This window comes from Eptesicus fuscus, chromosome 7, assembly GCF_027574615.1.
Source record: "Eptesicus fuscus isolate TK198812 chromosome 7, DD_ASM_mEF_20220401, whole genome shotgun sequence".
NCBI classification, from domain to species: domain Eukaryota; kingdom Metazoa; phylum Chordata; class Mammalia; order Chiroptera; family Vespertilionidae; genus Eptesicus; species Eptesicus fuscus.
This window is the reverse complement of record NC_072479.1, coordinates 102,600,134-102,615,851: the sequence shown is the minus strand read 5'-3', so window position 1 is coordinate 102,615,851 and position 15,718 is coordinate 102,600,134. Positions and strand designations below refer to the sequence as shown.

General features: G+C 52.2%; 1 protein-coding gene across 4 annotated transcripts in view; it reads right to left on the bottom strand.

Moving 5' to 3' along the window:
* Positions 1–5,656: 5,656 nt before the first annotated feature.
* GRAP2 (GRB2 related adaptor protein 2) overlaps positions 5,657–15,718 on the bottom strand; it is a 69,043-nt gene continuing 58,981 nt past the window's right edge. For 3 of the 4 annotated variants that reach the window (XM_028149961.2, XM_054719550.1, XM_054719549.1), the window contains exons 5-9: positions 13,666–13,785; positions 10,532–10,700; positions 8,217–8,405; positions 6,621–6,743; positions 5,657–5,960 (exon numbers count right to left, since the gene is read on the bottom strand). In XM_028149961.2, the coding sequence (XP_028005762.1) occupies positions 5,781–5,960; positions 6,621–6,743; positions 8,217–8,405; positions 10,532–10,700; positions 13,666–13,785 (781 nt within the window). In that variant the 3' untranslated portion in view covers positions 5,657–5,780. Of the gene's footprint in view, positions 5,961–6,620; positions 6,744–8,216; positions 8,406–10,531; positions 10,701–13,665; positions 13,786–15,718 lie in introns of those variants that run through there. The other variant, XM_028149962.2, reaches the window with a different exon arrangement.

The window sequence follows — 15,718 nt, the reverse complement described above, 5'->3', positions numbered from 1 at the left end:
TTGGCTCTGGCTCTCTACATGACCTCAGAGAGGTCAAGTGACTTGTCCAGGCTCACACAGTCAGTGGCAGAGTCTGGACGGGAACCCTGGTCTGTCTGACTCAAAGCTGGTGCCTTCTCCACTGGGGTGCATGGGACGCCAATGTTTGTTTAGTTTATGCTGGCTGCATGCATCAGCGATTCAGAGCAAGAGCCCAGCGTCTCCTTTATTTGACTGGTAAGGACACTCAGGCCCAGAGGGATGAAGACACGTCCCTAAGGCCCACTGGCCCAGAGGGAGTGCGGGCAGAATCCAGGCTGCAGAACTCCTGGCCAGCACTCGCTTTCCCCTGCACGCCCCATCTCATCTGGACTTGCCATGGTAACCAACCCTCCTTTCGGCGTGGGAAGCAGAGGCTGACTAGCGGTTACCTAGCAACTCCCCATAACCAGGTCAGACGGAGCAGGGGGAGGGAGGCGCCCCTCGCTGCCCACCCTGGGGAATTCTGACCTGTGGAAACGGAATTGCCCACATCAGGATGTGTTCACAAATGACCCTGGGTAGGGCCATACCTGGAAGAACCTGTGCTGCAGAGGACACAGATCAGGCTGGCTGGGGCCTCGGTCCCCACAGCAGACACAGGCCCTCATTATGTACGGTCTGGCTTCTGTGAATAGCATGGAATCTGACCCCACTGACGTCCTGGCTTCATCTGCATGTGGAAATCCACACAGAGGGTAGATGGGAGGGTGAGGGTGAGTGTGTGTGTGTGTCTGTTTACACAGGCATTTTGACTTAGAGGGGAAAAGCTGGGAGCTGTGCTCCCTCACACTGCATTCTTGTTCTTTAACTACCTCGAGAAATGTTTATGGAATGATCTGGCCATTTAAGATGTGAATATTTTAATATTCCCTGTAGACTGGGTCTTGACAGCCACTGCCCACCTCCTTCATTAAACACATATTTATTGAGCTTCTGTATGCCATGCACAGTGCTAGAGGCTGGGCAGACAACAGTTTACAAAACAGAGATGCCCCCTGCCCCCAGGGAGCTTACAGTCTAAGTCATACGGCCAGTCCAGTGCCATCATCTAGGGCTACCCAGGAAAAGCACCGCAGCCACGAGGCGGTCTAACGTAAGGCCCGAGAAATCATGTGGTCTGGCCCTGCCATGACATTAGGGGTGAGTTAATTAAATGTTTGACCAAATATAGCAGGCTAATTTTTAAGCTGATAATTTGGTATGGCTGTGAAAGATGTTCTAAATATCCAAATGGCCCTTGGCAGAAAAAAGGTTCCCCACCCCTGGTAATGGGAAGGATGGTTTTAGATTAGGGGCCGGAAAAGAACAATTTGAGAAAGTGACATTTAAACCAAGACCTGGAGATGCATAGCAATTAGCCAGGTGAAGAACAGGGGATGCATTCCAGGTAGAGGGAACAGCGGGTGCAAAGGATGTGGGGACAAATCCTTGGCCATCTGGAGGCTGAGTGAAGGCCAGTGGGGCAGGAGCATGAAGGCAGGGAGGGGAGAGGCACTGAAGGGGGCTGGGGAGGGAGGCAGGGGCCAGACCTCACAGGGCCACACTAGGACTTTGCACTTTAACCCAAGTGTGAGGGGCAAGGGAGTGATGCAATCAGATCCCTGGTTTACAGATTGCTCTGCTGTCCGCGTGGAGAAGGCCGTGGGAGCAAAAGGGCGGCAGGGAGAAAGGGGAGGAGGCTGGCTCAGTTGCCGAAGGGAGAGATGTTGCTGGCATGGCTGTGGTCATGGAGAGACGTGAAGGAACCTGAGCAGTATTTAAAAAAAGAATCGACACGATGTTTTTCTGATGCCCGTGCCTTGCTAGAGGTAGGCCGAACTGTGGACTTCAGACAGACAAACGGCAGACGTTCTGGCTGTGCCGTCTGCCTCCCATGCGGCCTGTTTTGCTTTGGGCTGGCTCAGACCTAAGGATGTCACATGGGCCATTCCCCTGCCGCCCAGCAGGCCCACACCCGATGATGGGAATCAATTTTGTTTACAGATTTCCTGAGGCTTTCTCAACGTGTCCGGCGACCTCTGCTCACGTTCAAAATCAATACTATTTGGAAATCCCAGTTTGTACTTCACCTGAATGCCCCTCCCCCTAAAATTTCCTGACTCTTGATGGAGATAAAGATGTTATAATAATATGTCACCTGGGCAGCCAAATATGATGTCATAATGACAGTTCTGAATCATGTCTCTCTGTCCCACAGCCCAAGTGACTTATTTGTTAGCAAAGAAGAAAGATGCCCTGATGTCCCTAGAAAAGGGATCCAAGTCCAAGTAGCTGTTTAGCTCACTGCCAAGTCCTCTGTCCTTGTGCTCAAAGTGTGGTCCGTGGCCAAGCAACGTAACTTCTGAGACTGGTCGAAAGGCAGGACTGAGTCAGGACCTGCGTTTTTACACACTCCCCAGGCAACTCACAGTCACATTTACTTTGAGAAGCATCAGCCTTAGATCACCCCAAGGCCGTCTAAAAGTGGGTGGGCAGGGGCAGGTGCCAGGCATTGGAAACGCAGCGAGCCTCGGCTTGCGGAACTCGGCATGCCGTTGGTGAAACCCAACTGGTCCGACAGGAACTGGATTTTCGCTGGAAGTTCCCCGCTCCCAAGTCCCACAGGGCATTGCAGCTGCATTCAGAGACGGTGTGCTGTTTCCTGGTTGTGCAGCCCCGAGGCACTGCTGGACGCGCCTTGGGGCTGAGGTGCTATTGGGTGGACACACTCACAGGGGCTCCCCCAGCCGGCACCAGGGCCCAGGAGGGTCAGCTCCCTCCCCTGGCTGACCTTGTCCTCTCAGCTTGGTCCCTACGGCCCTTGTTCTCTGGGTGGCACCTTCCTTCTGAACTGAGCCACCTAATGAGCAGGCGATTTTGGCGCCTCAGTTAAAACGACTCCCACAGTGGCCTCTGGGGGGAGAGAAGGCCCAGTCCCAGGGGTTCTGGAAAGCTCTGCCCACACTGTGTGGTCAGCCTCCTGCGCCGTGTGTGTGTGTGTGTGTGTGTGTGTGTGTGTGTGTGTATCTGTGTGTGTGTGTGTGTTATCTGTGTGTGTATCTCTGTGTGTGTGTATGTGTGTGTATGTGTGTTATCTGTGTGTGTGTATGTGTGTGTGACCTGTGTGTGTATGTGTGTTATCTCTGTGTGTGTATGTGTATCTATGTGTGTGTGTGTATGTATGTGTGTGTATGTGTGTGTGACCTGTGTGTGTGTGTGTGTGTGTGTATGTGTGTATCTCTGTGTGTGTATGTGTATCTATGGGTGTGTATGTGTGTTATCTGTGTGTGTGTATGTGTGTGTGACTCTGTGTGTGTATGTGTGTTATCTGTGTGTGTGTGTGTGTGTATCTGTGTGTGTGTGTATGTGTGTTATCTGTGTGTGTGTATGTGTGTGTGACCTGTGTGTGTATGTGTGTTATCTGTGTGTGTGTGTGTGTGTGACCAGGCACAGCCCCGCAAAACAAGGGCCCTTGTCTTATTACCGCTTTCTTGAAAAGTGTTTCAAGGCACGAAATCCAGGCCAGAACCAAATGCTCTCACTTTGTCCTCACTGGGGCTGATTCTCACATAATCAGACAGACGGATCCGGTTTGTGGGCTGTTTAAAGCATGGGTTGTAAATACTGTAAAATCAGACATGAATTCTGGCTTTTATTTTCCATACGGTGTTCACATTGCCTCGCACCAAAAAGCTGATTGAGTCCCCTCTGCTCTGCTCTGTCTTCATTCCTGTGGTGCCTTTGCCCCTACCTGCTGGCGTTCATCTCTCTGCTCCAATTCCTCCTCCCACCTGCCTCCGCCCTCGCCCTCCTCCTGAGCCGTCTGCCTGCTGACTCCAGCGTCTTCCTGGCCTGTCCCACTTAACCTCTTGCTCCCTCCACTCCCTCTGCGCCTCTCACACGGCTCCTTCATCTTTTGAAATGTCTTTGCTACTTTTTCCTCCCTGTGCTTTCATTTTCAGAGGCTACAAGATGCCCCTCACACACGCTCGCCTCCCCCTGCTTCTCTCAGGCTACTCTCTCTCCCCTCCCATGACCCACCACGGAGTCTCTTCTTGTCCTGTTTTTCTCTAAAGGTGTCGTGGGGATCAGAGAATCGTAGACTTCAGAGTCAAAGGGACAGAGCCCGCATTACACTGACAGTTACTTCTGAGTCACAAACTCGTTCTTCTGCTTATATCACCTTCAATGATGGTTGTCCACGTCCCTCCTTAGAGCAGCAGGGACTAAGGAAGAAGGAACAGACCCCCACTCACCCCACATGCCCCTCACTAACACACTCAACCCAACCCTTTCTTCACGTCTCAGCGCGTGTACACACACACACACACACACACACACACACACACACAACTTTCTAGGTGCCCTCACGCAGAGGTGTGCTGCCAGCTACCCTAGGACAGTGGTCGGTAAACTGCGGCTCGCAAGCCACATGCGGCTCTTTGGCCCTTTGAGTGTGGCTCTTCTACAAAATACCATGTGCGGGCGCGCACATACAGTGTGATTGAAACTTCGTGGCCCATGCGCAGAAGTCGGTTTTCGGCTCTCAAAAGAAATGTCAATCGTTGTACTGTTGATATTTGGCTCTGCTGACTAATGAGTTTGCCGACCACTGGCCTAGGACACGGAGCGTCCTTCCCCAGGGCCCCTTTCCCCAGCCTGGCTGGTGTGTTTCATGCCCAGGGGTGAGTCCTGGGAGACACAGTCCACTCTGAGATGCTGAGAGACTGGGGTGGGTTCCCCTGGTGCGGCTCTGGGTGGAGGGAAGGTGCCAGCCCAGGTCCAACAGTCAGGGGAACAGGAAGCTCATCTGAAAGCCAGGCCCCGCCCAGGGTCATGTTCAACCAACAATTAGCCAATCACTAGTCAGTGCTCTTGTGGCGTGGGCTTCTCTCTGAGCCGGTGGGCAAGGCATCTTCAAAACGCAGAAAACCAAGACAGAAAACAAACAGAGCCCTGAAGAGACACCTGTAACCACAGAACAATGACTCCACCACCCGCATCCTGGGCCAGGGCTTCTCCGAGCACTTTACACAACCCAGCGGCTGCTCTCTTAGAAGCCGGGACACAGCGTACACCAGGCACGCCCCTGGGACATGTGTGAAAGCCCCTTCACTTCCCAGCGCGTGGCCCCTCACGGTGTCCCCGTTTCTCCAGCCACAGGAAGAGCAGCAGCCAAGGAGCAGCCACTGACGGAGAGGAAGGTGCCGGCCTTGCCCAGGCCTCACACCCAGCCGCTCCAGCTCAGACTTGAGCGGCTGCGCCCTAATTCTCAACCCAGCACCCTCTCCCTTGGAGAGCAGGCGGGAGGCTGCCCTGCAAACCCTCGGGGTGAGTGGGGCGTGAGGTGAGCCAGAACATGCCCCGCCGAGTCCTGCCCCGCCCCGGGTTCTGCGTCCAGCTCCGGGTGTGGCTCTCTGCTCAGCTCCTTGAAAATTCCCGAGACCAGGGGGAAGCGGTGCCGTCTTTAGGAGAGGAAGGGTTTCAGCTTCCCTGCCCCCTCCTCCCCCAAGCGTCCCCACCTCCTGCACACCCCTTGGCGGGGCAGAAAAACAAGTATGAATATAAGCTTCCACCTGAGTTCCTTTCATATCAACTAATTAACCAACTAAACTGCCAATAAATTACTATTATAAAATGTGTGTATCCACAGGCATTTATGTGTGTGCATGTGTGCACACACACACACACACACACACACACACATGCAGTTCCAGCCTTTCCTCCTTGCTTCCTCTTGCAGGCAGCTCAGACACAAGCCTCCGGCCCAGAGAAGGGCTTCACCGGATCATGGGCGCCACGTAGTTGGCAGGGAAGAGGCCCAGCTTGTTGTGCAGGCGGCCCGTCCACCAGGACGGGTTGGAGCTGTCCAGGACCTCGACCACCTCTCCGGAGCGGAATCCCAGCTCGTCATCCTCCAGGGCCTCGAAGTCATACAGCGCCCGGGCCCACCGCACTCGCTGTGGGGGGAAGTCACAGGGGGGTCCTATGAGCTGGGCGGCCTCTGAGCCACTGCCACACAGACGGGAATCTGCTGGCTTTGACATTCAGACAAAGCCCTCTGTGAGCAGCCTGCCCTGAAGGCTGACGCGGGCCTCTCGGGAGACATTGCACCCCGCTGCAACGGAAAGCAGATGCGGCTGCACGGCCTGAGCTCCAAGTCCAAGAGTCATCGTCGAGGCTCAGGACTTGGGCTGACAGAGTCTCCCAGGCCCCAAGAGAACCCTCGAGGACGACTCTCCCTACGCCAACAGGTGCTCTTTCTACTCTGTTCACGTGACAAACAGAACGGCAGTGCCCAAACTAACAGCCCTCGGTGCCCGTGCACCCGAGTCAGGATGGATCAGTGAGGGATCCAGGCAACGCATCTCCCTCCACCGGAACCAGAGCCAAGAAATGGGAGAAGGACCGGGCCAGGCCGCCGGCCGGCCGAGAACAAGGGGCTGGACTGTGCGGGGCTGGGACCAGCCCCGCCGGGAACACTCCCCGCACGGTCACTACCTGGGTTCCCACTACCTCTGTTTGAGCCCCGTGCAGTTTGGCATCGTTCCCGGAGAAGCAACCGTCTCTCTAACTGCCTCCCTCACTCCTCCAGGGAGCCCAGAGGGACGTTCACGTACCCCGGCCACCTGCAGCTGCACTGGGTCGGTGTGTCTCCGGTGCATGAGGGTGGTATTCATTTCGCTGCCCATGCTCAGGCCACAGTGTCCGTCGTTTATGTCAAGGCTGCCTCCACGGCGTTCCTAGAAACAGACGCAAGGGAGGACCTGTCATCACGCCGGCATCCCTCACTGTCTCCCCCAGTGCCTTGCTCAGATAAACACGGCCCGGGTTCCAGTAATACTTGCTGACGATGGCAATAAACCCTACAGATGATGGTGAGAGGCGGAGGGATGGCAAAGGCACCTAAGATTCTGAAGACAAAGATGATGGCAGGCCCCAATTATTCAATCAAGAAATGCTTATCAGGCACCTACCATGTACTTCATACTGCTCTAAGCAATGGGGATACGTAGCTGGAAAGAGAAGGTCCCTTGTCTTCATGGGGCGTCAGTTCCGAGGGGGAATCGTGCACATGTAAGTGATAAGTGAGCAGGGAGACGAATGTCTAAGTCTGCCCGGGTAACCAGGGAGGGCTTCAGAGAGGAAGTGATGCTTGAACTCCAGCTTAGAGGGGGAGCGCCAGGAAAGGGCATCTGCGGCAGAGGGGGCAGCATATAGAAAGCCTGGAAGGATGAAAGAAGATGCAATGGGCACGCCGGTAACAAAGGTAGTGGACATTGCTGAGATGAGTGTTTGTGTGGAGCAGAGGGAGGTAGCAGGAGAGAGGCTGGGGAGCAGGTATGCGCCGCTCACAAAGGACTCTGTGTGCCCCGCGAAGGAGTTTAGGGACGATGTTATCTGGCAGCATTGTCCGTCTCGGTAAGCCGCCTCAAATCCCGTCTGGACAAGGCGGGGAGAGTAAATAAATAAGTAAGGAAGGCAGGCTCCACGGCAGGTGTTAATCCGTCTTTCCGGTAGATCGCCACAGCCCGGTGGGGTGAGGGACGTGAACAGATTGGAAATTGTGCTGAGAGGAAAGTGAAGCAATTGTTCCCTGAGTCCTTGGGGTAAGAAAGGGTGTGAGTGTGAGTGTGTGAGTGTGAGTGTGTGTGTGTGTGTGTGTGTGTGTGTGTGTGTGTGTTCAGGCAGGGAGCCATTTGATTCACACAGGCTTCTTTGCCAAAGCAGTTCCCATATCGTATTTCTACCACTTGGGGCCCCAGCATCTTCTTCTTCTTCTTTTTAAAAATATGTTTTTATTGATTTTAGAGAGGAAGGGAGAGGGAGAGAGAGATAGAAACATCAATGATGAGAGAAAATCATTGATTGGCTGCCTCCTGCACGCCCCTCACTGGGGATCAAGCCCACAACCTGGAATTGAATCTGGGACCTTTCAGTCCACAGACCCGATGCTCTATCCACTGAGTCAAACTGGCCAGGGCCCAGCGTCTTCTTTATGAACTTCATGAGACCTGCTGAGGTGGGGCCGGGCCAGCAGCCCAGGACCCCAGCAGAACCACGGTGTTTATTTGCCATGGCTGTTTCCAGCCTCGCGGGGAGTTCTCACGCAGTAAGTGGCAGTGGGATCAAGGTGACCTGAGCCTCAGTGTGGGGGTGGGGAGAGAAGGGCCTTCCCCCCACCTCACTGTGCCCACTCCATCCCTTCCAGACACCTGATGAAAGTGGTGATGCTGCAGGTACCGCTGCTGCCCCAGCGGTGGGGCCGGGGGATACTGTGATGGAGGGGGTGGTGGGTGATCCGACAGCTTCCGGTTCATCGCAGGCCGGCTTTCTTCTCCCACAGCCCCACTGATATGTGGGCCTCCCTGGGGCCATCGGTCCAGGCTGTTGCCCCGGCGACCCTGGGAGAGAACAAAGATGATCCATCCTCCTCCCATGTCTCCTGGCTCTACCCAACCCTTCAGGCAGCTGTTCCCAGACTTTGCTCATGACAGCTCCGAGAAACCGATGACAGGTTGGGGGGCATCTTAGAGAGAACCCATGGTTCAGACCCTCAGATTCTCCTACTTTGGGGATGTCAGGTATCTGGGTCACAGACTGACACTTTCCATATGGTCTCCATTTAGTCCATTCCTAGTGGGCTTGTTTTTTCTCTGTGTAATCAAGCTTAAATATTCTCTTTTGACACAATGCCACCCCTCCTCATTGCCTGTTGCCACAATGCCGGACATGCTACCCTCCAGATAAGCTCTGCTATTGACTTTGCATGATTCTGAACTGTCATTTACAGCCTGGTGATGAGACACAAACACAACACTCCTGCAGCACCATGGAAACCAGGCCTGCACGGGGCATGCTGGGAGGAGCAAGGCCTTCTTCTTAAGGGTCTCCACCTCAGGAATCAGAGATCGTTATTTTTATTTAAGTTGTAGAGGGGTTTAGTATATGCCAGGCACCGTCCCAAGCACTTGACAGATACGAACGCATTGAATCCAGTTTAGGGCAGTTTCATGTGGCCTCTCTCTGTCTGCATGCACATCCTAGTAAATTAACACCGCTGTCCGTTTCCTGGTTACAATAACTCACAAGGTCTTGGCCAACCTTTGTTTTTCTTTCTGAACTTCTGTGTGCTCTTGGTGGGAACACCCTTTTCTCCTTTGATGGTAACTTCTCAGCTGAAAAGCAGCCAATTACTTGAAAGGGATGGGTTCCTTTGTTTCCCCACAGCATGTGCTGCTCTCAGTCTCAATGCCCTTTCAGAGAACCCGTCCCTGGGATGTCAACGCTTCTTCCTATACCTCTCTCTTCCGTTTTTTCCTTTGAAAAGCATTTTATAAATTGTGTGTGTGTCTGTGAATTTACTCATGGAAGGCAAGTTAGTATTTTCATTGCACCTACTATGGACCAGAATCTGTGGCAAGTGCTATAACTATACCGGTATTTTCTCAATTAATCCTCTTAACAGTCCATTCTATACTCAGAAAGGTTTCTTTTTTGTTTTTTAAATGTTTTTTAATTCCTCATCCGAGGATATATTTTTATTGATTTTAGAGAGAGGAAGAGGGGTAATGAGTGAGAGAGAGACATTGATGTGAGAGGGAAACATCAATCAGTTGCCTCCCGTATGTGCCCCCAACTGGGGATCAAACCTGCAACCTGGGTATGTACCCTGACTGGGAATCAAACCCACAATCTTTTGGAGCACGGGATAGCACTCCAACCAAGTGAGCCACTGGCCAGGGCAGAAAGGTTTCTTAACTTGGCAGGTCATAAGGATAGCTAGTGATGAAATCAGGATTTAAAGCCAGGTCTGTCTGATGCATTTTCTGTGAAAACAAAGTCTCTATATTCCAAATTTTCCAGGACTATGCTTACTATAAATCCTGTACTACACTAAGTTTTCCACTTCAATGCCTCCTCTCCACCCCAAATTCTGTCACAAAGCTCTAGCTCTGGGCCGAAACTGTGATGCAGTAATGTCTGTACCACAGTAAGAGCCCCACTGCACCGAGTGCTGCGGTGGTTAGGCATGATGTACGGGAACGGGACGCATTATCTTCTCACCTTCACAACCATCTTAGGAGGTGGCTATCACTGTCATCCTGATTTCATGGATGAGGAAACTGAGGATCGGAGAACTTTCCAAAGTCACCTGGCTAGGGATTTAAACTGAGATCTGACTTCGCAGTTATTCTACCTTTCAGAATCCTCAGAGGACCTGCCCATCAAATACATCGTCTTGGTGGTTCATGTAAGACTCCAGCTGCCTAAAATCCCTAGATGGGCCTGGCCGGTGTGGCTCAATGGTTGAGGGTTGACCCATGAACTGGAAGTCACGGTTCGATTCCCGGTCAGGGCACATGCCCGGTTGCAGGCTCAATCCCCAGTAGGGGACATGCAGGAGGCAGCCAATCAATGATTCTCTCTCACATTGATGTTTCCCTCTCTCCCTCTCCCTTCCTCTCCCTGAAATCAATAATAAACATATATATATTAAAACATTTTTTCAATCCTGAGATGGGCTGACCTGGTCCTCTCGCGTCCTATCCCTCAGGAAGATCTGCTTCTGTTTGGAGATAGACGTTGTCCTGTAGAAGTCCACCAGCTTGTTGAGGGACGGAAACTTCTCTGTCCATAGGAAGTAGTTACCCTTGTTGTCCCTCATGACCTTGAAGTGCTGAACATCATCCTCGTGCCTAGAGATCAAGGCAAATCCAAAGTGTGTGTTACATGGTGATAGTGTCCCCGCCTTCGGGGTTGATGGCATCTGGGGATGCCAATCGAGTTCTGTTAGGGTAGGACATGGCGATATGGGGAGCTCGCTCATCACTAGGCAGGTGGGTTGGGCCAGTCAAGCTCTAGCGGGGAAGGGCTGTTGAGGACACAGGCTGCACTAGAGCAGAAGGTAATGTGTCTTCTGACACTGGAGTCGACCTTTTATAAGAAAAAATGTGCCAAGTGCTTTAAAGACTATGAGGTCAAGGCCCTTTTGACTATGTTTATCTGAAATATGGCCACCCCTGAGAAATGTACTATGCTAAGGACTCTGCCAAGACTCAGAAAGGAGGGGTTTTTCAAGCCCTTGTTATCTTTCCGTTATCAGAAATACTTTGAACCAGCTCCTTCAAGCCCACAGACTTGCTCTGGACAGCCAGACCCTACCTTGAGAAGCGTGTCATGCTTGGTCTCCACATCGGTCTCTTGGTCTTGGTTTATGTTGTGTATAAATAAGGTTGCAAAGCATTTTGAGCTTTTGGGGAAAGAAGTATTACATAGAATTGTGGAGTTTTCATTGGAACAGACTTCAGAGATTGTTTATCCTTATGTCTCCATGTTACAGCTGAGGGTGCTGAGGCTCAGAGAGATGGAGGGCCTTGGTCAAGGTCCCCATGAATGAATGGCAGAGCTGAGGCAAGAACCCCGGGTCTCTGACTCCTGCCTGCCACACCATGTACACAGGCTAACTCCTTTAGACGGGCATCTTCCAACACCGGCTGGACTCACGGGCAGGGGCACACAGGGTGTATTGTTTGTAGCGGGTTGGAGAGACTGGATTTTATTCACCGCGAAAGGGAGGGACTGGCCCTTTACTAACAGCTCCAAGTCATTCTCTTTAGGATGTCAAGTTTATGTGTGAAATGGACACACATTTATATCTAAAAATTAACTGATGTTAACACTGCCAACTGCCTGATCCAGCAGAAAATTCAAGAATATAGAGTGTTGTGAGAGTGAAGACACGTCTGAAGGATGGCTAGTGGAGCTTTCTTAGGGATGGAGTTAGTGGTCTGTGCTCAGAGGGGACAGGAATTCTGATCATCGGTATCATTTACATCCTGGGCTCTGCTTGTGGGCAGGTGAACCCATGCAGTGAGCTCTGCTTTGGCGGCTCTGGGGTGGTAACCAACACCGTGCACTCATGGCATGGCCACTCACAGATGTTTTCTTCCCCATAACACCACATGGCTCAGCTCATAGTCCGAGGGAATATCCTTGGGGTATATTATTCATCCACCGCCTCTGGTCAAAGACCACAGAGTGAGAAACATTAACCCTTTCACTCTCGTGAGCTGGGAGGGGGGGATGCCAGGATTTGGGTGGAGAGAGTGTGTTTTGGGAGGGGCAGAGAAAAGGCTAAAGCCTAGTGTTTCAGATGCTTATCAAGATGCTAAGTGACAGAACTACAATTAGCTCTTCATTATCTGTGCCCCTGACAGAAAGCAAATGTGTAAATAAATTTAAAAAAATGACTTCGCTCTGGAATGCATTACCCTACTTTTCGGCAGAAGATGAGATCATGATTATGGTAATGATCGCTGTTACAAGAAGCTGCATTGCCTCAATAGCAGGGGAAGGCTCTGGCGGAAGGCAAGGCTGACTGCTTTAGAGAATCTACTTCAGTCAAGGAGATGTAAGTCATAGATCCTGGCTGAAGAGGCCAGAGCCAACTTCATGCAAACCACAGGCACCAGGAGGTGCCCTTCAGGCTGACAGCTCACTTGGTCCATTCCATAATCAAGGCCCTTAAGAACTAGGTTAGGCTTGTAAGGTTTATTGGTAGAGCAAAATTTCATTAAGAGATGTGACAAGCTTAGAATTGTGAGACATTGATACTGGCCTGACCTAGAATATACCACTGTCCAGGCTGTGAAAAAGGAAGGAAAATTAAAGAGTTTAAACGAGACTGCAAGGGCAATGTGCACAAGCGCAAGCTATTTTCGAACACTCGAGAGGCACATGCACAGACAAATCATTGACCCATTATTTGTCAGCCCCTCCTACCTAGTCCTTAAAATATCCATTCTTTCTAAATAGTAAAGTGACCTCAGTTTATTAGCCGAGGTCGGATTTATGTACTCAAGCCGAGGGCCTTTCAAAGTATATTGAATGATCCAGCTCAGCATTTCCTGTCAACTAACTCGACAGCAGGCTTCGCCGTGCAGGCTGTCGCCCTCCCGTGCTGCCATCAGCGTGAATTCTTGCACTTTCACATGTGGTCACCAAGTCTGAAACGTGACTGGCAACCCCAGACAGGCTGACCACACGCACCGTGTTCAGACTCGGGGCCTCTGAGTGTGGGGCTGTGTCACGCTGGTGCCTGGACTGAGTCACTTCCTCTGGGTGCTGCGCTTTAGGGAGTGTGCTGTTAGTGTCCCCACCCCCGCCTGCCTCAGCTCTGCCTGCTGCCTGTTGTGGGTGTTTTGTGCGGCCATCCTCCACCCCATATGTGCCCCATGGAGATGACGAGGGGTTTTCATTCCTCTCTGACCCTGCCTCAGACATCCATCTGTAGTAAAAGGTTACCATTTAGATCTCAGGAGGAAGGTGGACAATTCTCCCTACTTCTTTTCACAAATACTCATCAAGCACCCACGGGGCACAGGCACTGTTAAAGGCACAGAGATGAGGTAGACAAAAATCCCATCTTTCCGGAAGCACCTGCGCTGGAGAGGGAGGCAGAGAAATGTATACATGTTTTTGGCCACAAACCAATGTGCCTAGGAGTTACATGCATGTGTCATGGGAAGGAAGTAGATAGCATCACAGCTGATAAGATGCCTGGGCCCCTCGGCCACCACGCTCCTGAGCAATAGGTCACGTGCAAGAGGTCACTTCATGGCTTTGAGGTCCGGGTCAGGGCGGTGTCGGGGATGGCAGTACCTGACGGATATGGAGAAGTCCCCGGGGGAGCTCTGGCTGGCCCGGATGATGAAGAAACCAACCTCCTTGGACATGAGCAAGTTCTCTGCCTGGTGTCGCGAGAGGCCTTCGTGAAACCATCTACCGGGGAGAGAAAACCACAGGATTTTGGTGAGATGCCAGAGCGATAGGAGGGGGAAGTACTGGTAGAGGTGAGATAACCCCAAGGAGAGAGGCTGGGGGCAGCAGCGGAGAAAGGAGAAAGAGGGGCCAGGCGCTGTGGAAGCCCAACAAATGTGCAGGCGGGTTCAGGCACAGCGAGTGAGTGTGCCCGCGACGTCCCCTCTGTCCCCTCCAGGCGAAGCCCGTCCAGCTCAGAAAACCTGCATTATGGAAATGTGTGGCTGCACCAAAATGGGGCCTTGTGGGGACTGGCTGGAGGGGGGGCAGCCTCCGCTGGCAGTTGCAGGAGGGAAGCTGCGAGGGAAGAACTGCAGGGACATCCCTGTGCCAGGCAGACAGGGACCCCTGCAAGCACTGGAGGCGGCCACCGGGCAGACTGGGGAGGGCCTGAGGCTGGGCTCCCAGGCTGAGACCTCGGGGCCTGGAAGGAGAGTAGAAGCCCAGGGCCAGCTCTCGCTCAATGCTCGGCCAAGGCTGCAAGGCACCTGGGAAGCCCTGCACACGTACTTGGAAGTGAGCGAGGCCGGCAGCAGCCAGGGAACCACGTCTACAGAGCATAGGCCGGAAAGGGAGAAACCGAGGAGAGACTGCCCTTTCCAGGGGGCAGCGAGGGTGGCAGCCTCCGAAGTGGCAGGCCGCCTGTCATCTATGAAAAAGGCCGCATTCCTAGTATCTTCACTGCAAGCTATTTGCCAGAAACATCTTTGTCACCAGTCCTTTGGCTGTAAACATTTTCACCGCATAACTAATGGTTACAAGGCCATTTTGCAGTAAAAAAGTTAAAATCACGACAAATAAAAGGACATAAAACTAAAAGGGCTTTATTTGAATATAGTTGAAGTGCGTGTGGCTTCCTGGCAGTGCTGCGCAGGTAACGGATTTTATTTTGGGGATCGTAGCTGAGCACTGGTCTTCGTTCTGTGGGAAATGTGGGTTCAGCTCTGTGCCCGCACAGGGCCTCGCTCTCTCCTCCAATTAGTGTGTTTGGGCACAAGAAACCCGCCTTTGGGGCCAATCTGCCTCCTCTGGAAGAAATGCTATGTTAAGACCCAACCACGTCTCCTCTCACTGTACAGACCGTGAAGAGGGCTGGCTAAAACTCTCAGACAGTACAGCAATGGGAGGAACTAGGAGAGCTTGTCATGGAGAAATGAGACAAAAATGACAACTAGCTTAAATGCACTGTGTGTGGAAGGCAATTGATCGGTTCATCAATGGAGAAATGAAACCAAACAAACAAGCAAAGAAATCAAAATCAAACTGCCAAACAGTTATTTTCTTTTTTATGGCAGTTGATTGATTTGTCAATAAAGAAATGAAGCCAAAGCAGAGGAAAATAACAACTGTCAACCAGTTATTTATCTTTTTTTTTTTTTTTACGGTAAAATTGCCTGAATTCAGCCAATTAGTTATATGGGGAAAATGTCTGCAGCAAAATGTCTACAGCAAAGACTCTACTAGGGAAGTACCCAGAACGGAAAGGGCCAAGCACTTCCACGGGCCAGGCAAACAGTGGCTACAGCCTCCGGAGGAGGCCAGTCACCTCTCAACCACAGGAAAGTGGAACAAGTATTTGCAATCACTCAGCGGCCAAAGGTGGGACTGGGTCCCATTGCTCCCAGCTGGCTGCCCTAATTGCTGCCACTGGAAGGCCAGTGTGTGCGTCCCTTTAAGGTGAATGTCCAACAGGCACGGCTTGGGATGCCTTTGTGAGCAATCCCTGAGCTCTCTAGAACTCAGGAATCTGAACAGACAGGGGTGGCCGGAGGGATGCCCTTATTCCAGGACTGCAGGGGGCGGTGGGGTAGGCTCTGAGGGGGGGAAGCAGAGGGTCTGGTGATCACTTGCCTAGAGGTCCTGCCCAGAGTATTTGCCACAAGCCCTGCAGGGA